The sequence below is a fragment of the Acomys russatus genome, chromosome 20 (genome assembly GCF_903995435.1).
Source record: "Acomys russatus chromosome 20, mAcoRus1.1, whole genome shotgun sequence".
NCBI lineage: Eukaryota > Metazoa > Chordata > Mammalia > Rodentia > Muridae > Acomys > Acomys russatus.
Window position 1 is genome coordinate 43,486,552 of NC_067156.1, and position 21,252 is coordinate 43,507,803.

At 45.7% G+C, this 21,252-nt stretch overlaps 2 protein-coding genes across 3 annotated transcripts in view; both read right to left on the bottom strand.

Moving 5' to 3' along the window:
• The window catches only part of Aldh7a1 (aldehyde dehydrogenase 7 family member A1), a 58,767-nt gene extending 44,147 nt beyond the window's left edge, over positions 1-14,620 (bottom strand). For both annotated transcript variants that reach the window (XM_051163249.1, XM_051163248.1), the window contains exons 1-6: positions 14,371-14,620; positions 13,238-13,291; positions 10,352-10,417; positions 3,698-3,778; positions 2,869-2,992; positions 1,255-1,387 (exon numbers count right to left, since the gene is read on the bottom strand). In XM_051163249.1, the coding sequence (XP_051019206.1) occupies positions 1,255-1,387; positions 2,869-2,992; positions 3,698-3,778; positions 10,352-10,417; positions 13,238-13,291; positions 14,371-14,562 (650 nt within the window). In that variant the 5' untranslated portion in view covers positions 14,563-14,620. The remainder of the gene's footprint in view (positions 1-1,254; positions 1,388-2,868; positions 2,993-3,697; positions 3,779-10,351; positions 10,418-13,237; positions 13,292-14,370) is intronic.
• Positions 14,621-17,493: 2,873 nt separating this feature from the next.
• Positions 17,494-17,883, bottom strand: LOC127204354 (60S ribosomal protein L22-like). Its single transcript, XM_051163297.1, has one exon. The coding sequence runs from the start codon at positions 17,790-17,792 to the stop codon at positions 17,505-17,507; it is 288 nt and encodes a 95-aa protein (XP_051019254.1). The 5' UTR covers positions 17,793-17,883; the 3' UTR covers positions 17,494-17,504.
• Between the last annotated feature and the right edge of the window lie 3,369 nt (positions 17,884-21,252).

Below are 21,252 nucleotides of genomic sequence, written 5' to 3' on the forward strand. Positions count from 1 at the left end.
CAGAAGGGGAAAAAGGAGAAAGCCAGATGAACGCTAACATTCTTTCTGTTTCCTGACTGAATGGATATGAGCAAGCTGGTCCCACCACCATGCTGTCTCTGCCGCAGTGGACTCTCTGCACCTCCACTCGTGACCCAAAATAAGCCTTCTTCCATTAAGTTGCCTTGTACCAGGCAGCTGGTCACAGCAATGAAAAAGCCCAAACAGAATGCACAGGTTCCTTCAGCAAAATGGTACCAAATCACTAAGCCTTCACGCCACTCTGTTTATAGAGAATGCCACTATTGAAGGCACTATTTAACACTAGTAAAGTTGGCTGTGCACACTGATGCACACCTATAATCCCTGCACCCAGTGGCTGTGGCAGAAAGATTGTCTGGGCTACAGAGTGAGATCCTGTCTCAAAAAATAAATCTATAAATAAATAAAGTAAATTCTGGAGATGGTAGCCTATGCCTATAATCCCAGCACTTAAAACATAGATGTAAGGGTTCAGAGTCTTCCTTTCAAAAAAAAAAAAAAAAAAAAAAATCAAATCAATCAATCAATACATCTAAACTGGGGGCTGTTTTTGTTTTTTTGTTTGTTTGTTTGTTTGGGTTTTTTGTTTTTGAAAACAGGGTTTCTCTGTGTAGCCTTGGCTGCCCTAGACTCTGTAGACCAGGCTGGCCTCATTCTCAGAGATCCACCAGCCTCTGCCTCCCAAGTGCTGGGATTAAAGGCATTGGCTACCACGCCCTGCCAGTGGGGGCAGTTCTACGGAAGACTGCGCCATTAGCCTATGGAGCCTAACTTCCAGGTCGGTATTCAGTATCAGAACTGATATACAATACCTCCACTTGTAGAGAAATATCTGGGAGGGGACACTACTACATCCAAACAAGTCACCAATGGTAAAAATACAAATTAAAAACAAGTACTATTAGCACATGTGACTTAATGTGTTAGCTGAGAAAGTTTGGGAAACACTTTAAACCATCTAAGAACCCCTTTAGCAGTGCATAACAATAGCCACTGCGCCAGGCGTGGTGGCACATGCCTTTAATACCAGAGGCAGAGGCAGGGGGATCGCTGTGAGTTACAGGCCAGCTTGGTCTGCAAAGTAAGTCGAGGACAGCCAAGGCTACACAGAGAAACCCTGTCTTGAAAGAACAAAAAACAAAGCAAAAAAACAAAAACAAATAAACAAAAACAATAGCCACTGCCGCTTACTTATCATCGTCTTGTGATGAGGAGAGAGAAGCGACAACTTACCAGAGGCAGACGTTCCCAGTGATCAGCGATATGGCATTGTTCCAGCCAAACACAGCCACGGGGAAATTAAAGGCGGTGATGATTCCCACCAGGCCTAAGGGATTCCACTGTTCAATGAGCGCGTGGCCAGGTCCTGCGGTGTGTAAACACTCACTTAGGGCACATAAGCTTATTAAGAATAAAACCCTAAACCATTCCTCTTCAGATCAAAAGTGTAGGTACCAGACCAGAGAGGATTCCTAGAGCTCCCATGGGCTATGTCCCAGAACCAAAGGACAAGAGCGTATTACTTAATGTAAAACAGAACCGCTTATTACCATGCTCCTGTAGTAGTGCTCTTTACACCTAAAGGCATTAGGGATCCCACTGAAGATAGGCTATGCCAGAGCGGTAGTAGGAGGTTCCCCCAAAAGATGTGGCCAGAAAGGGTAAGCTAGAAACAGAGAAGAGAACGTGGGGTTCTCAGGTCTATGCCCTTTACACTGTCTCTTGACCTCTCCACCTTCAGGACAGCAAAGCTCATGTTGGATGGATTACAAAGCTTTCCTTTCACGATGAGGAAATTAAAAGTGTGACTAGCAACGTTCACATGTTGGCAGGTGTGGTTCCTCTGATAAGCTGCTTGCCTAGCGTGTACACAGGCCTGGTATGGAGCCCCAGCACAGACAGGATAAAGTGCATGTGGTGGCTCTGGCCTGTAATCCCAGCACTCAGGAGGAGGAGGCAGAAAGAGCAATTCAAGGTTCTTCTCAGCTAAGTATGGTAAGTTCCAGCCCAGCCTGGAATACAAAAGGAAGGCACTGTATGAAAAACAAACATAAAAAACGTCAAAAACTCATTCTTTAATTGCAAACTGTGGAGCTAATCCCGCAAAGGCTTTTTTTTAGTCAATAGCTGCCAAGAAATATTCACATGCTACCACATGGCAGGAAAGTGACACTTCTTGTCATCACTCACACTGGAAGCAGGCTGGGAACCTCTTAGCACGGCACCTCATACCCAGGCCATCCTGTGGGCCAGAATCCTAATTCCTGCTTGGCAGGGCTAGCCTTCCCTCATACTAACCCTTCTTTGCCGCTAGTGCCTTCAGTCCCTGCTTAGAGGCTCCTAGAGTCTATATAGATGCTGACACCACTCAGGATAAAGTCCAAACTTCTCACAACATGGGCGCCTGAACTGCGTCCTCTAGCCGTGCAGTCTCCACATGGACCACGTTCCTCCATCCTCGACTTTATACCGCCTCTTCCCCCGCTCTACCACCAGTTCCATCTCCTTCAAGGCTTTGGGGTATCCTCCCTGGGAGGACGTTTATGACAGCACGCCCAGGCTGGGCTAGGAAGTCCCCTACGCGCTTGTGGGCCTGTCCTCTATTTGGCATGCTCCGTTATAGCTACCAGTTCCCTGATGCTGGCCTCAATACTAAAACGTAAGGATTTGGTGTGCACGCCCATATGTACACACATGTGGAGGCCAGAGGACTCTCTTCTTCCACCATGTGGGTCCTGAGAATGGAACTGAAGTTGCTAGGTGCCCTGTGCACCAGGCCCACAGAAGAGTTTTTGAAGCTCTGTATCTCGGCACCAAGCACGTAAGCTTAACTGACTCCGGGCTTACTTTCAGAAGGCAAGATGGGTCCTCCGATCATCCTGGACAGGCCAGCGGCATAATCACAGATATCCACGTACTCTTGAACTTCTCCTATTCCTTCCACTAAGATCTTCCCCATCTCCAAAGACACCTAAAAACATAAAAATCCAAGCAGAATTTCTCCAGCAGAATTTGTATTTTAATAAGATGATAGCCGGGCACAGTGGCGCACGCCTTTAATCCCAGCACTTAGGAGGCAGAGCAGGAGGATCTCCGTTAGTTTGAGGACTGCCTGGTCTACAAAGTCAAGTCCAGGATAACAGCCAGTACTACAAGAGAAACCCTGTTCTTAAAAAAAAAAAAAAAAAAAAAGTAAGTTGGGGACAAAGTAAGACATTATTTTATGTAGGTAATAAATTAAGAAAATCTGTTCTTATGTGATGAATGTTTTTAAATTTTATCTCTTTACTTCTTTGCTTGCTTTTTTGTCTTTTTTAAATATTAATTCTCTGAGAATTTCATTCATGCATATAATCCATTTTGCTTTGATGATTTTTAAACCATATATTTTTCACTTTTCTCTCCCCTCTAAAGAAACGTGGATTTCAAAATTTGTTTTTCTCTAAAAATCGCAATCTTAGAACATGTATAATGTTAAGCTTTTAAAATCTGATTCAATCTAGTGGGGCAAGGAAGCAATTAGGAGTCGGAGGCAGAGCAATCACTGAAGCCAAGGCTAGACCATACAGCAAAAACCTCAGTCTCAAACAAAACAGGAAATCTGTATGGAAACTCACGATAGCCCACAGCCATTCTCTAATTAAGATATCACTAAAACACTTCAAAAATAACTTACCAGTTTTCCTAGGACTTGGATCTTCTCCCGCAAGGCTAAGCCAATCTTTCTCACCACGTCTCCTCGCTTTGGAGCAGGAATCTAAGAGAAGAGTGGAATTTTGGTGTCACAGTCTATGTCTGTGTGTGCTGGTGTCACAGTCTATGTCTGTGTGTGCTGGTGTCACAGTCTATGTCTGTGTGTGCTGGTGTCACAGTCTATGTCTGTGTGTGCTGGTGTCAGATGTGCACTGCAGAGGACTAAACTGCAACTGCATCGAGAGACTTTTTAGGTCACATCAGCACTGTGATGTGGCTAAGCATCCCTGGGGTTCATCTCTCCTGGGAGGCCCAGATGAAAAGGCAACAAACAACTGTGAACTGCCCACGGTCTAAAGACAAATATTAAAAGAAAGGAAGGGGCAAGACTGGATGCAGGTGAAATCCAGGCTCAGACCCATGCTGAACCATGAAGGATGGAAAGCATTGGCCATGAACTACAGAACTGTGGAGACTAAAGGATTGGCTGAGAAGGCCAGAGCCTGTTCAGCTGGAGGCTTTAAAGGGAGAGAGTCTCAACTGGGCATGGTGGCACAAGCCTTTGATCCCAGTACTTGAGGGGCAGGGTGACTGCTATGAGTTCAAAGCAAGCCTGGTATACATTACAAGTTCCAGGCCTGCCAAAGTTACTGAGACTCTGTACCCCAACTGTTCCCAGAGCTGGGGAGGGGTGGGGGAGGAATCTCACCCCAGGGGCATTGTGAAGCCTTCTATCTTCTGCAGACACGGGACAAGGTGCCTTGCTGCATCTTTTAACATCACTGTTTGAGGTCAATTTAGAAAGAGTAGCCTGGGGGGATAGTTCACAGAGTAGGGTGTTGCCTAGCATTCACAAAGCGCTTGGTTCCACCCTCTGAAGTACTACAAAACTGGGTGTGATGGTGTACCACTGTCATCCCAGCATGGGGGAAACAGAAGTGGGAAGACAGGAAGTTTAAACTCACCCTTAGCTACATAGCCAGTTCCAGGCCAGCCCAGGCCACATGAGATGCTATCTTAAAAAAATAAAAATAAACCGGGCAGCAATGGCCTTTAATCCCAGCACTTGGGAGGCAGAGGCAGAGGCAGGTGGATCACTGTGAGTTCAAGGTCAGCCTGGTCTACAAAGCGAGTCCAGGATAATCAAGGCTACACAGAGAAACCCCGTCTGAAAAAACCAAAATATAAAAAATAAAAAAATGTACAGAGCCTAGAAGCTTAGTCTTAACACTGCAAAGGTGACAAGGGAAACAGAATGTCCATTTTGCACATAGAATTGACAGGGCACACTAACAGAATAGGAAGAGGAAAAAAGGAAAATGGGCAAACTAAGGATGACCCTCAGGCCTCTACCTTAAAAACTAGTATGGCGTGTCATGTTAGCACACGCCTTTAATTGCAGCAGAAGCAGAGGCAAGTAGATCTCTGAATTTGAGGCCAGCCTGGTCTACAGGGAGTTCCAGAACACCCAGGGCTACACGGAGAAATGTCGTGACAAAAATAAGCAAACAAACAAATGAAGAAAGAAAGGGAAAAAAAAGAGAGAGAAAGAAAAGCTGGATATAGGGCTGTCATGGTGGCTCAGCAGGTAAGGGCATCTCCTGCCAAGCCTGATATCCTCAGTTCAATCCCGAGGAGCCATGTGGTGGGAGGAAAGAACCTACTAAAAATTGTCCTCTAGCATCCACAGGCATGCTGTGGTACAAACACACATGTGTGTGCGCTCACGCACACACTTGGCTGTCTCCTTCCACCATGTTGGTCTTGGGGCTAGATCATAGGTTGTCAGGCTTGGCAGCAATTGCCTATACTCACCGGTCATCTTGGCAGGCCAAGTTAGCCATCTTTACAATACATGTCCTCTTTGTAACATTAACTGAATTAGCACAGATCCCACCCTTGGCATTTGCTAGCGAGTGGCATAGGTGTCATGTTTCTACAGAATTTAGCTGACATGTTTGTTGTAAGTCAAGCCAAGTTGAAGAACATTAGCTGAGAACAAGTATATATGGCTGCTACTTCCCGTGTGTCACAATTTTTTTTTTTTTTTTTTTGGTTTTTCGAGACAGGGTTTCTCTGTGTAGACCTGGCTGTCCTGGACTCACTTTGTAGACCAGGCTGGCCTCGAACTCACAGCGATCCGCCTGCCTCTGCCTCCCGAGTGCTGGGATTAAAGGCGTGCGCCACCACGCCCGGCTCACAAATTTTTTTAAAAACACACTATTTGTGTGTAGGTATTTGTGCCTTGGTGTATGTATGCGCACTGTATGTGTGCGGGAGCTCACAGAAGCCAGCAGAGGACATCTGATCTCCTGGAACTGGACTTATGGGCCAGTTGTGAGTTGCCACGTGGGTGCTGGGAACCAAACCCAGGTCTTCTGCAAAAGCAGTCAGTGCTCTTAAGCACTGAGTCATCTCCCCAGTCCCATGCGGTGCACAATTATTTACTCCAATCAGTCCTCTGGTTACTACACAACTACAGCTGCAATCCCTGCCCGGTAGAGGATAACCGAGTGACGAGGAAGGAACGAGACGCAGAGGACTACATACAGGGGTGCAAAGCTGTGCAGTGGGACAGCTAGAACATGGCAGCAGCTCAGGGAGAGCGGATGAAGGCCTTTGAAAGGGTAGGGCAGACTTAAAGCACGACTGTCATCAGGCAGGTGAAGAGGCGAGAAATCAGAGCAGGGCGAACACACAGGACAAAAGGCAGAGAAAAAAAATATAGTCGTTTTGGCAAAGCAAAGCCATCAGGAGGTCAGGTCCGAGGCCACCCTAAGCTACGTTAAACCCTCTCTCTCAAAATCAATAGACAGAACAGCTTTTATAAATTATTTTTCCTTTATATTTATACTTTGTTGTTTGTTTGTTTTGTGGCGTACTTCTGTGGGGACTTTTCTCTTCCTCTTTCCATTTATTCTTTTCTCATATATTATATCCCTGACGGCAGTTTTATCTCCTCCTCTTCCACTTCCGCTCAGAAAGGAGCAAGCCTCCCAGGAACATCAGCCAAATACGGCGTAACAAGCTACAGTAAGACCAGGCACATATTCTCATCTCCACTAAAAGGAAAAGGGTCTCAAAGGCAGGCAAAAGAGTCAGAGATGGCCCCCATTCCCACAAGAGCACCAGGCTACACAGCTGTGACACACACGCAGAGGACCTATGTCAGTCCTCCACAGGTTCCTGGTCTCTGTGAGCCCACTGTGACTCCCAGTCAGTTGATTCTGTAGGCCGAGGTCTCTGTGGTGTCCTTGACCCCTCTGGCTCTGCCCCTTCTCCCCAAGACTCCCAGAGCGCCACCTAATACTTGGCTGTGGGACTCTACATCTGCTCCATCATTATACTTTGTTTTTACTTCCTTAAAGAAAAAGGTTCCCTTTGAAAATCGTAGGCTTAAAAAAAAAAAGAAAAAAGAAAAGAAAATTGTAGGCTTAATTGGAATGAAATGAAACAATGTTTTGTGTGTGTGTGTGTGTGTGACTTAGGCAAAGCCAAGAGAAGGAATGAGGGCAGCAGAGAAGCGGGAGAGGTCCTTGAGGGAGGCTGTAGACCAGGACAACGCGCTCTGATGTTTTGTCTGAGGCCCCAGCTTTCCCGTCTCTAAGTCACTGACTGCCCTACTGGCCAGAGCCCAAGAGGACTGTTAGAAAAAAGCTGTCTCTGCACTAATCTTTGAACTCAATTGCTTAACTCAGATTCCAACAAGCTGATTTACTCCTGTCCAAGAGTGACCTGCCTGACATATCCAGCAACTCCATCTGAGGCTCAAAAATGCACAGGCTGAGCGAGGAATGCTGAACACAATCTGCCAAGACAAGGAGGAGCCCCAACAGAGATGCCATTCAAAACTAGCAACAAAAGCAATCAAGATAGCAAGCACTGCCGCAAAGCAGATAGACTTAAAAGTCAACAAAGGATGAGACTCCTAGTAGCAAGGGTCACGGAGACTGGAAGAGGACACCCTCTAACTAGACACGACTCCTAGAGGAAGGAGGAGAACACCAACCCACCCAGGGAAACTTCCACCCAGGACTTGCCCTGCCTACAAGATGTGCAGAGATGGAGCAGAAATTGAGAAAATGTCCAGCTGGTGCCTGGCCCAGCCTGAGACCCACCCTTGGGAGACAGCCAACCCCTGGCACTATTGGTGATATTCTTCTGTACTTGCTGACGGGAACCTAGCATGGCTGCCCTCTGAGTGGCTCCACCTAGCAGCTGATGGAAGCACATGCAGAGATCCGAGGAAGAAGAGTGGGGGTTAGGACAGTCATCACGTAGGTGCCCTAGTGAGGGAAATGGGGGCTGGCTCTGACATGGACTCTGCTGCCTGCTTTTTCTGTCACTTTCCCCTGGTGGGGCTGCTTCGACGGACCACAGGGGAACAGGATGTCCACAGTTCTGATGCGACTTGATACACTGGTGTGGAGGGGGGGGTCACCTTCTCTGGGAAGAAGGGGAGGGGTGATGGGCAAAACAAGAAGGGGGGAGTGAGGCCAAGGAGAGAGGAGGAAGGAGGGAAGAGGCTTTACCAGAATATAAAGTGAATATATTTTTTTTAATGATAAGGTTAAAAAAGAAACAAAGAACTGGGCGTGGTGATGCATGCCTGTAATCCTAGCACTCGGGAGGCAGAGGCAGGTAGATTCACTGTGAGTTCAAGGTCAGCCTGGTCTACAAATCGAGTCCAGGATAGCCAAGACTATTTAGAGAAACCCTGTCTTGAAAAAAAAGAAAGAAAGAAAGAAAGAAACATTATGTCTAAACTAAAAAAAAAGGGGGATGGGGGCTGGATAGATGGCTCAGTGGTTAAGAGCACTGACTGTTCTTCCAGAGGTCATGAGTTCAATTCCCAGCAACCACATGGTGGCTCACAACCATCTATAATGTGATCCGATGCCCTCCTCTGGCCTGCACATGTACATGCAGGCAGAGCACTGTATACATAGTAATAAATAAATAAATCTTAAAAAAAAAAAAAAAGTCAGCTAAGGAGATGAAATGGCTCAGCAGGTAAAGGTGCTTGCTGGTCAAGCCTGGTGACCTGAGTTCAACCCCCAGAGCTCACGTAAGACAGAAAAAGGAAACCAATTCCATAAAAGTTGACCTCTGACCTCTATATGCACATCAGGGCATGCACACATGTGGCATGCTCACAGCCATCTATAAATCCAGTTCCAGGGGATCCAGTGCCCTCTTGAATCCTAGCACTTGGGAAAAGCAGGAGAATATATGAGAGTTCGAGGCCAGCCTGGTCTACAGAGCGAGTTTCAGGATAGCAGGACAAAAATGAAGTTTAATGTGGTTGGAGAGATGTGGCAAGTGTTAAGAGCACTTGCTCCACAATCTTAAGGAACAGAGTTCTAATCCCAGCACCCACATATAATGCCAGGACTCCCAGGAAATGCCAGTAACCTCACTGCACTGGGTGGGGCAGGGGACTGCTGGGATTTGTTTGCTGGCTGCCATTCCAGTGAACAGCCTGCTTCAGAGGACCAAGCAGAACGCCACAGAAGACCACACCCAACGCCCTCTTCTGGCCTCTCTGCACACATGCACAAGCATGTACACACAACACACAAGTAAACAAGCATCTTTAAAAAAAAAAAAATCATTGGCCCAGTGAGATGGCTTAATGGGTTAAGATGCATCCTTGGCAATGTGAGTTTGATTTCCAGGACCCACGTGAACGCAAAGAGAACTGACTCCACAAAGTTGTCCTCTGACCCACCACACATACTCTGTGATACATGGGCCAATATGCACAAATCACGTGCACGTGGACACACAATAATAAACACAAGTAAGTATGTATTAACCTTATGTTGATATACAATGTGATCCTAAAATTGGGCACCCATCATGTGACATGCAGAGACGAATCACAGCTATGAAGTAAATCCAGGAGAGCCAGGAGGGACAAATGCCTGAAGGAGGCCGTCCTGATAACCCAGCATGTGGCATTATGGTGTGCTGGTGCTTGACATGTGCCCGCTCTGTCATAAACACTTGCAAACAATGCGTGATCAAGTGATTCAATCCTCGAGATGACTCCAGAAGACAGGCACTCCTGGTCTCCTCTCTTTGTGGAAACACTGTGACAGAGGCAGAGGGGTGCTGCAAAACCCAAGGGATTTCCTTCTTTCCTTTACTCCCCACTCCACACACACCTAGTGACAGATGAGTGAGGCCCTGCCCAGGCAGCCCTCACAGTCCTAATTTTGGTTCTTTTAACCCATGACGGATGGCATTCAGAGATGAAGGAGACAGGCTCTGCCTCATAGCCAACAGGTACTCCTTAAGCCCTGAGAAAATGGTGCAGCTACTCTGGAGGCCCTGGTCAGTCAGTCCGAGAGGAGAGGCAGGAGGGACAGAGAAGAGCTCCCCTTCTTTTACTCAACTAGAAGTTTGAGGGAGAATGTTCACGGCCCCAATTTACGCTGGATCACAATGGTTTTCATCTATCTTAAAGTTACCGATTCTTCTAATTCCAAATGGGAAGGACACTGTTTTACCAGGGAGGAATTCAACACAGTCCCTAAGAGCACACATTTCAGCACTGTCTCACAATTATCTGTCTTTCATAATGACAGCAGGTGACCTGTTCTGCAGTGGGGACCATAAACACCGTACTTACATCTGCCCAAATTTTCCAAGCTTCCTTGGCTTCCTTGATGGTTTCATGATAGTCATCCATACTGGCCTACGTTAAGAATTGGGGTGAGAGAAAAGGAATGAAAGAAGTTAAGTGAGGGAGAAAAAAAAAAGTTGTGTCAACAGATATACTGACTGACTGATTAGAATCACAAAGAGGGCCAGTAGGTGGTTGTCACGACCCCTCCAGGGGAGTCTATGTGACAAACACTACACAGCCTGAGGCTATGACCCCTACCCAAGGGAGAGCCTCCTGGACTGGGGCTGATGTTGCTGCCAGGAGAAACTGACTGCAGTTTTTCCTTTCTCTCATTGTGATTCCGTTCCTATTCTTCTAACTTAAATCAACTTTACACCCAAATCAGGACTTTTCAGGCATGACCTCGTTGCTAGGAGACACCCTAACTGGGCCTGCAGCCAGGGACTGTTAAGGGCGGGAGTAGTTCTACTTCACTTCCAGTTATTAAAAAAGACATGACTAAAAATTAATTATTAGTTAGTAATTTGTATTATGGCTTACAAAGAAGTAAAGTGTTTCAAAAGAAAGCTCCAGATAGTGGGGCTCAGATATTAGAAAAGAGAACTAAGAGCCAGGTGTGGTGATGCACACCTTTAATCCAGCACTCAGGAGGCAGAGACAGGTGGATCTCTGGGAGTTCAAGGACAGCCTGGTCTACAAAGCAAGTCTAGGACAGCACAAAGAAACCTTGTCTCCAAAAAAAAAACCAAACAAACAAACCAGTAACATAGAAGTGATGACGTCTTTGCTGTGTGTTCTGTTCCCTGCACTGCTTCATTTAAAGTTGTAATTCAAAATATGACAACACAATTACTTTGCATTCTGTACCTGTACTGTGTATGCTTAATTGCTCACTGACTTCCTTTGAATCTATTCCGTGGGAACTGTAACCACCACAAACCGCCCCCCTCCGCACCCCCATTTTTGAAATGTATGTATAAAAATTTGGACTGCCTGCCTGAAAAATACACTCAGAGACAAATTCAATTCTGGCTTGCTTTGTTTGTCACTTCATCTTATCTCTGCCCACCGATGCTTCAAGAACTCCCAAGGACCTATCCCCGACTGAGCCGGTCTGTGACAGGTGGAGGCACACACCTTTAATCCCAGCACTCCAGAGGCAGAGGCAGTTGGATGTCTGTGATTTCGAGGCCAGCCTGGTCTACAGAGTGAGTTCCAGGAATGTCAAGGCTACACAGAGAAACCTTGTCTCCAAAGGCCAACGATAGATAGATAGATAATAGACAGACAGACAGACAGATGGATGGATAGACGGCTGCAGAGAGATTGGAATGTTGCAAGCCCAGAGCCCAATGACCTTATTCTAGGCTCATTTTCAGCCTCTAAATAGCCATTTCTTGGCCCCCTCAGTGTCTGTCAGAACTACCATCCTGTGACTAAACAATAAAAACCTTTTGGAATATCAGCTTAGCAGACCACTCCTTTCCACCAAACCAAAAGCTAAAGAATGCCATTAGATGGCACACAGAGTCCCCATCATGCCATAAACACAACTCTAAGGTGCCATCAATGTATTTTTTTAATTGCTTTGCCGTATGACTTTCATTTTTTTCTCCAACTATGAAATTCTATGAAATAGCTTTCCAGGGGAAACAACCTGGAGTAATCTCACTGTGTTTCCCGGGACCTGGTGGTCACTCAAATTTGGCTCCAGAATAAGCTATCTCCTACTCTCTTTGCGGTGAGAGCTGTGGTTTTTGCATTGACCCCAGGATACTTGCCCTCTAGAATATACAGAAATCTTTGCAAAAGAAGTGGGAACTTTCTTCATGTCCCTAAGCCTCACAGATGATAATGATTTCAATAATCTACAATCCTAAAGACGGTCTATAAGGTTAGAATAGTAGCTCCGAGACAACACTCCTGATCAGCATGGTTGAAGACTCCAGTTCAATTCCCCACATGGGGTCGGGGACTATATATTAAGTTAAACTTAAGCATAAATAGAAAAAACAGCTAGAATCCAATACAAGAAAAGATAACCCAACTGTGCTGTAAAGCTTTGTTTTTTAAATTGAGGTACAACTTCTTCTGGATACAACACATGACCCCATATTAAAAAGTTCAAGCTGGGCAGTGGTGGCGCATGCCTTTAATCCCAGCACTTGTGAGGTACAGGCAGGAGGATCTCTGTGAGTTCAAGACCAACCTGGTCTACAGAGTGAGTTCCAGAACAGCCAAGGCTACACAAGAGAAGAACCCTGTCTAGGGGAAAAAAAGAAAATTCAAGCTGAGCTTGGTGGCATATACCTGTAAGCCCAGCACTCAGGAAGGCAGAGACCGGTGTATCTCTATGAGTTCAAGGACAGTCAAGGCTACACAGAGAAACCCTGTCGGAAAAAAAAAAAAAGGAAAGAAAAAGAAAGAAAGAAAATTCAACCTTGGGCTCCAACCAAGATTTGAAGAATCAGAACTTTCATTCTGAAAACACACAAACCCCTGGAGTGACTCAGAAGCAATACCCAAGAGGGAGATTAGGAATGTAACTCAACTTGCCTAGCATGCATGAAGTTCTGCGTTCAAGGCCCAGCATAAACCTAGAACAGTCCTGCATGCCTATGGGTAGGTTCAAAGTCACTGTCAGCTATACAGCAAGCTCAAACTGTAGCCTGGCCTACATGAGATCTTGTATCCAAACAACAACAAACAGATCTTTTGCCTAGTCCTTTCTGATTCACCTTTTCTAGCTAATGCCACGGAGGAAGAGTGGGCGGTCTCTCCAGATGAAAAAGAAGTGCATGGTGCTGTACCTCAGGGCTGCTCTTAACCTTTGCCTCGAAAGAATGCTTATCAGCATTCCCTGTAACAGCTTGAATTTTACCAACTTACCTGTCGCACTCTTGCAATTGGCTCATTGTTAGCAGGACAATAGGTTGTAATTACCTTGAAACAAGGAAACAAACAAAAAAGACAATCATACACAGGAATTATAATCATTCCCTAATTGGGAGAAACCAAATAGAAAAATAAAGCAAAACAGGAGCCCTCAGGCTAACTTCAGAGCACTCTGAGTTTCTCACCTCTGCCTTAGGAACTGGTTCAGAGGTACAGAAACAACATACTCACTCAACCCTTAGGGTAACCAGATATTCCACTGATCAGTTTAACATCCTGCTTTTTCACCTTACTCTGCCCACCACCCTCTGGTCTGGAAGCCTAAGTCCAGACCAACTACAAAAAGGCCTGTGTTAATGAAATTGGAAAGGCTCCAAATCCAAAGACAAAACTAAAGACAGCTAAAAGGTTATATTTTTATCAAAAGACATTAATGAGTAGAGGCCACAAGAGAATCAGGCTGGGGGCGGGGAGGGGGGGGAGGGACTGATAGGGTGCTTGCCTAAGGTGCACACAGCCCTGGGTTCAAGTCCAAAAACCAAAAAGAAAACAGGGCGAAACTCCCATTTTCATGGCAACGATTAAAATCATCTGTATCTCGTACAGCCAAGGGTAGTCAAAAAGAAGTTGGGCTTCCTGTTAGCAAAGCAGGTTCTAGTACAGTTGGAATGCATGCTTCTGAAAGTGCTTTCTTTCCCTTAAAAGTACGCAACACTCTCCTAAGTTTTGGGCAACTATATCCTTACCTGTCCACTGCATTCTAGAAAACGTTTTACCAAGTCTGGGCAATAAATACTGAAAAGCAAATCTTCAAGGGGAGAAAGTTTACAAGATTTCAGCCAGGAAGAGCCTGTTACAGATCCCAAGCAAGATTGCCATATGGCTTGAGCAAGCATTGGAATTGAGCCTTCCTTAGCAGCTCGAAAAGAGCCATCGATTCCTCACAGCACTAAAATCTAAATTCGATTCTTGCATTCCTCTGTGAGAAGACTTCTACTGCACAACTTTAAAACTTCCCATCCGGGTCTATCAGCCCTGAGCTCCAGTCGGGAGGTGGGAAAGGGAGACGCCCGCCTTGAGGCCTCCAAGGCAAACTTGGGCCGCAACTTTCCGGGGTGCCCGCATACCTCTCCGTGGCCGCCCCATCTGCCATTATACACGCCGTCATTTTCCTCGCGGAGCCCCAGTTCTTGAAGCCAAGCATACTGGGGATGATTGATCAGCAGAGTGGACATGAGGGCGGCGGGCCTGTCCCAAAAGCGGGAAAACTTGCTGGTCCTCACAGTATGCACACAGAGCCTGCGAGTCTGACGCCACATACCGAGCTCAGCAAGCCAGAAGCCCCTGCCGCAGGGGAGTCCCGGAAATGCAGCCCCGCCCCCCGGCCCGGGAGAGCCCACTGGGCAGGCCCTTCCCCCTGCCCCGTGCACTGGAGGCCGCCCCCCTTCCTTGAGCTCTCATTGGGCAGACCCCTCCCCCGGAGCTCCCATTGGGCAGACCCCTCCCCCGGAGCTCCCATTGGGCAGCCTCGCTCCACCCCTCCCCGGCACGCCCCCTGCCCACTCCCCATTCTCTCTGCCTGGGGTCATCCCGACCGTACACAGTCTCTGGACATGGAGACTGCCTCAGAGTCTGGTGTCGGGGGGCAGGAACTGAAGCAGAGCCGTGGAGGCGGGGAACTGCGCCACCCCCTGGTTCTGAAGTCCAGTGGGTTGGAGCGGAGCTTTCAAACCATAGCACGCTTCCAGGCCGCGGTGCTCAGGGTGTTCTGGGCATGCTCGGTCCGTGAGTCTGGGCTGGGACCTGAAAATCTCAGCATTTCGAATCTGCTTTCAAAAAGCGATGACGTCACTGGTCTCCGCTGTAGCCCAGAGAGGTTTTTCAGTGGATGGAGGTTTGAAGAAAGGCTATTTTCACTGCTATGGTAAATTGCAAACGTTTTCTAATAAATGAAAAGTATTACATAATTTCATTGCCTTCTAAATATGCTGTCAGGGAACAAACATCGTTTTTATCCATGTCCTTCATTCTCCATTTCTTCTATCTTCTGCAATATCCTTGCCCCTCACCCTCTTAGGATAACCGTGTCATTCCCCAATAACTAGGCCTCTCTATAAGTGGGAAATCCTAACGTCTCATCAGCACTTGCATTCAATTTTAAAAGGTGCCTCAGTGATTGCCAGCCTTCGTCTTTGTGATTCCCAGGTCGTGTTGAGTTTCTCAATAATTCCCCACCTATGTTTTCAATGTGCTGCCATTGCTTTCTACCCGGCAGCCAAAGTCACAAAAGAATACAAATAGGAAAAAAAAAAAACTATACTTGATATAATGATGTGGACCTTTATTTAAAACCTCTAAAAACTAAACCAGATATTCCTAATATTTGGTAACACTTTCTTTCAGCAAGACAGATACAAAAGCAACATAATTTCTTCTTAGACAAAGTCTTATGTAGCCCAGACCAACCTCCTACTTACTATGCAGATGTGGGTGACCTTAACATCTGCCTCTCCCACCGGAGTGCTGAGACTATAGTTATGTACAAATGTCCCTGACTATACAGTGCTAGGAACTAAACCTAGGGCTTCATGCATGCTGGGCAAACAATCTGCCAATGTAGCTACATGACTAATCCAGGGGCTTTTCTATAAAGCAATAAAGAGCATCCTGGGGGAAAAGAAAAAACAACCTCATTGGCCATAGCAGCAGCAGCAACAACAACAACAATAATAATAATAATAAATCTAACCAAGGGAATAAAAGACCTACAGTGAAAACTTTGAAACATGAAGAACTACTGAATAAATAATTGAAAAGAAAATAGAAAAGCACTCACAGATTGACACAATTGGCCATATAAAAATGGGACCTGGATGCAGTTCAGTTGAAGAACCTAGTTGGCACGGACACTTAGGTCCCCTGTCCAGCATGTAACAAAGCCGGGTGTGGCACTGCAAATCTGCAATCCAAATCAGGGGAGGTGGAGGCAAAAGGCGCTACATAGCAAGTTCAAGGCCAGCCCAGACTACAGAAGAGTCGCTCCAAATGTTTGAAACTCTCAAGGTGTAGGTTTAGTTTAAGGCTTTTTTTATTATTTTGTTTTGTTTTGTTTTGCTTTGTTTTCGAGACAGGATTTCTCTGTGTAGCCTTGGCTGTCCTGGACTCGCTTTGTAGACCAGGCTGGCCTCGAACTCAGTGATCCACCTGCCTCTGCCTCCCGAGTACTGGGATTAAAGGTGTGCGCCACCACGCCCAGCTAGTTGAAGGCTTTTTAAAAGTAGGATTTAATAGGAGTTAAGAATTGACAAGTGGAGGCTAAAGAGATGGCCCAGCTGTTAAATGCACAAAACTGCTCTCCATAGGACCTGAGTCCATTTCCAGCACCCATGGCCAGTGGTTTATAGCCACTCCACTTGCAACTCCGTTCCCGGGGCTCTGACACCTCGGCAGGCGCCTACACACGCATAGACACACACATGTCCATGTGCACCACCACGTCAGGCTGAGATCAGCTTTCTTATGACTGGTTACCTCTCAATAATAACAGCAGTTGGGGACCAAGCCTTCAACACGTGAGCTTTTTGGGTCATTCAGCATCAAAATCGTGACACATGCCTCCTCACAGGTCACATATTTCAGTGCCAGCAGAGATCTTATATTCTGACCAGGGAATTTTGAACATATAGTAAAAACTGAACAAATGACCACACTTTTTTTGGTTATGTCCATTTTGGAGGGGGGCATTGGCTTTTGGTTTTTGGTTTTTTGGTTTGGTTTGATTTGGTTTGGTCTTTGGTTTTTTTGAGACAGGGTTTCTCCCTTGTAGTCCTGGCTATCTTGGACTCACTTTATAGATTAGGCTGTCCTCAAACTCACAGAGATTTGCCTGCCTCTGCCTCCTGAGTGCTGGGGTGGTTATGGCCATTCTTGAAAACCCAGTTGTAACTGGGCATGATAGTGCACACCTTTAATCCCAGCACTCAGGAGGCAGAGGCAGGAGAGTCTCTGAGTTTGAGGCCAGCCTAAGTCTACAGAGTGAGTTTTAGAACAGCCAGGGTTATATAGAGAAACCTTGTCTCAAAATAACAAAACAAACAAATGGGATGGAGGTAAGGAGGCAATTGTGTATGTAATAATCCTAGAAAAAAAGAATTGAGGCGTTGCCTAAAAGATAATTTTTGCAAATTTTTGTTCTTTTTTTTTTTGTTCCTAAGTTTTATTTATGAATTAATACAACACACACACTCCAGACTAACGTGTCTCAATTCTCGTCCTCCTCCTCCTCCTCATCCTGGTTGATCTGGAAGTAACGCAATTCATAACTCTCTTTGCTGTTGGCGACAACGCGCAGCCAGTCTTGAAGATTATTCTTCTTCAGATATTTTTTGGTGAGATTTTTCAAATACCTTTTGGAGAAAGGCACCTCAGAAGTGACAGTGATCTTGCTCTTGCTCCGTTCGATGGTCACAACCCCTCCACCTAGGTTCCCCCCTTTGCCGTTGACCTTGATTCTCTCCTGGAGGAAGTGCTCAAAGTTGGCAGCATCCATGATTCCATCTTCTACAGGATGGGTGCAGGCAAGGGTGAACTTCAAAACGTGCTTCTTTCTTTTGCCCCCCTTCGCCACAAGCTTTTTCACGGGCGCCTTAGCGGCAGAGCTGAAATTTTGTTATTTAAGCCCTCATCCTAAAATCTAGTTTATAGTTCCTGCTGACTGAGCATCAAAAAATTTCAACACTACTGAAAAATAAAAACAAAAAACAATCAAGAACAGATGGCTTTCAGCGATGGTGCTTATTTTCCCAAAGACATCTCAAACAGGACATTCAAAACAAACTATGCTGTTTGGGTTTTACCAGTTTAGCACTATGCTCTCATCTCTAAATTTAAACAAAGTACCTAGTAAAAAAAAATCCCTTTACAATTTTGTTTACAAAAAAAATTCTTTAATGTAGGAGAAGTAACCAGGACCATATATTTTTATTTAATTCTTAACCTTTGTTGAATCTTCAAACCTTGCGGTAAATTACTTTTCCTTGAGCAATGTAAGAGTATGTTGCAGGGCTGGAGAGATGGCTCAGTGAATCAGAGCGCCACCTGCTCTTCCAGAGGTCATGAGTTCAATTCCCAGCAACCACATGGTGGCTCACAACCATCTATAATGGGATCTGATGCCCTCTTCTAGCATGCAGGTGTACATGTAGGCAGAGCACAGTATACATAATAATAAATAAATCCTAAAAAAAAAAAAAAGAGTATGTTGCAATCACACAGATCCACTGTGAAGACAGCTAAACATAACTCTGTTGAGCTACACCCATCTTGTGTGTGTAGCGCCCTTCTCCCCGCATGTCTCACAGTGCCAGCACTTAATCTGAAGTATGTCCCATCCCTTATCTCTACTCACCAAGCTTGCTTCTCTCTGGCAAGTCCTAAAAGTCTTTCCCAATGTGTAGTCAAGGGTTTAACTTTACCTGAATCCACATCCCTTAGGTGAGATCCCTCAGGCTATGGGGAAACACTGCTGATCTATGTCTCACTACCAGGGACTGATGACTTTTGACAATTACCATAGCAATGGTCAAAAGGAGAAAAGGGGGGCAGGGGTGAGAGAGAAAGGAAAAGGGAGAGAAAACAAATGGCGCATGGATTCCAGAATGTTCATTCCAATCCCTGAAAAAAAAATGAATAGGGCTGGAGAGGTGGCTGAGAGGTTAAGAGCACTGGCTGCTCTTCCTAAGGTCCTGAGTTCAATTCTCAGCAACCATATTGGGTCATAATCATCTATAATGAGATCTGGAGCCCTCTTCTGTCATTCGGGCACACATGTGGGCAGAATACTGCATAAATAATTAAATCTTTTTCTCAAAAAAAAAAAAAAAAAAAAAAGAGCTGGGCATGGTGGCGCATGCCTTTAATCCCAGCACTCGGGAGGCAGAGGCAGATGGATTGCTGTGAGTTCGAGGCCAGCCTGGTCTACAATGTGAGTCCAGGATGGCCAAGGCTACACAGAGAAACCCTGTCTCGAAAAACAAAAAAAAAAAAAAAAAAAGAAAAGAAAAGAAAACATGAATATTCCTCCCCTTTTTAAGCCTCTCCCTCTTCCTCGCTTCTTTACTCTATTTATGTTACTTCTTAATTCTCCGTAATTGCTAAACTGATTTGAAAGTTTGTCCTTCATTTCTCTTGCTCTTAGCCAAAAATGTCTCCCTGTTTGCTCAGCTGATGCTTGGTTCCATGATCCTGAGAAGGAAAATGGACCCACAATGGGGCAAAAGACAGTAACACCTAAAATACCAGGCTGTTGAATTGGTACATATTTTTGAAAGTCAGACTTACAGACTTATTAAACCATAAGCATTTCTTTTCTTTTTTGCACATGTGTATGCATGTTCACACGTACGTGTGGGCGGGTGGTACACATATGTGTTACCAAACTTGAGGGTCACAGTCTATCCTCCAAAAAGTCAAGTGTGGCCACCCATCCTTAAGAAGCCAATTACAGTGCTGGAGAGACGACAGCTCAGAGGTTAAGAGCACTGCCTGCTCTTCCAAAGGTCCTGAGTTCAATTCCCAGCAACCACATGGTGGCTCAAAACCATCTATAATGAGATCTGGTGCCCTCTTCTGGTGTCAGGTGTACATGCATTCAAAACCGTGTACTTGATTTTTAAAAAAAGCCAATTAAAATAGCCAAATTAATAGTAAAAATTAGGACAGAGAGATGTATTCAATGCTGCCACGTTGGGAAGAGGATCAAAGAGACCCGGTGACTCCCCCTAAAGTCCTAAAATGAGATTAAAGCTTAAATAGATGGCTAAGGATACGCACATGTAAAGAGTCAGGATCAAGGTGTGGTCCCGCCCACCATATGTGAACAGGCATACACCATGCCTGGCCCAAACAGTTGATTTTATGGGCTGTGTTCTTGTGGTATCCTTGCCCTCTGTTTATGTCAATCGCAGGAATAGGGCTCACCCACCAGCCTGAGTGAAAACAGTCGCTGTAGTTCATCTAGATCAGACTGGGCTCAGGTTCTGCTCAGTGTCTCTCCTCCCTCAAAGCTGATTCTATAGCCGGGCGTTGTGGCACACTCCTTTAATCCCAGCACTCGGGAGGCAGAGGCAGGCGGATCGCTGTAAGTTCGAGGCCAGCCTGGTCTACAAAGTGAGTCCAGGATGGCCAAGGCTACACAGAGAAATCCTGTCTCGAAAAACCAAACCAAACAAACGAAAAAGTTGATTCTGTGTAAAGACGCCAGGCTAACAGGAGCTATTGGTGGCAAAGCCTGCTTGATGGACACGCACTAACTAAATGGGCGCATCCTTTGCATGCCTCTTCCTTCCTCATAATACACCCATTCACCCACAGGGGCTGAGGGCTCAGGGACTGACTGAGGATTCCAGTGTGCTATGGACTACTCTTCAAGCACGTGGCATAGACCCTTTCCTTCCTGAAACCTGTGAGAAAGAATTCAGTTTGCAACATGGCCTTGAGCACTCCTGAGAGGACCCACCATGCTGTGCTGCGTCTGTGGAATTTTTTTAAGCCGCTGGGCTGGCATGAGGGTAGTCTGGTCAGTTGCTTAGCTGACGGTCCTTTGCTTAGGTCACCAGGGAAAGGAACTAAAACCTGTCAATTATGTGAGAAATAAGACCCTCACTTTGTTTTTTGGGGTTGTTTTTGTGTTGGTAGACAGGGTTTCTCTGTGGAGCCTTGACTGTCCTGGACTCACTTTGTAGACCAGGCTGGCCTTGAACTCCCAGTAAGACCCTCACTTTGCAATCAAATTCCAGAGACTGGGGAAAAGTTCGAGGTTTTTATTTTACAATTCTATAGACATGGATGTCAGTCTACTAAAATGACCGGTGTACCAGTTTGGCACGAAACAGTCATTTTTAAAGGACCTAGTTTAAAAAAAAAACCAACCAAACAACAACAAAAAACTAAAACAAAGCAAACAAAAAACCCGGTCCTGCCGTCTTCCCATAGCCTGGTACTCCAGAGAG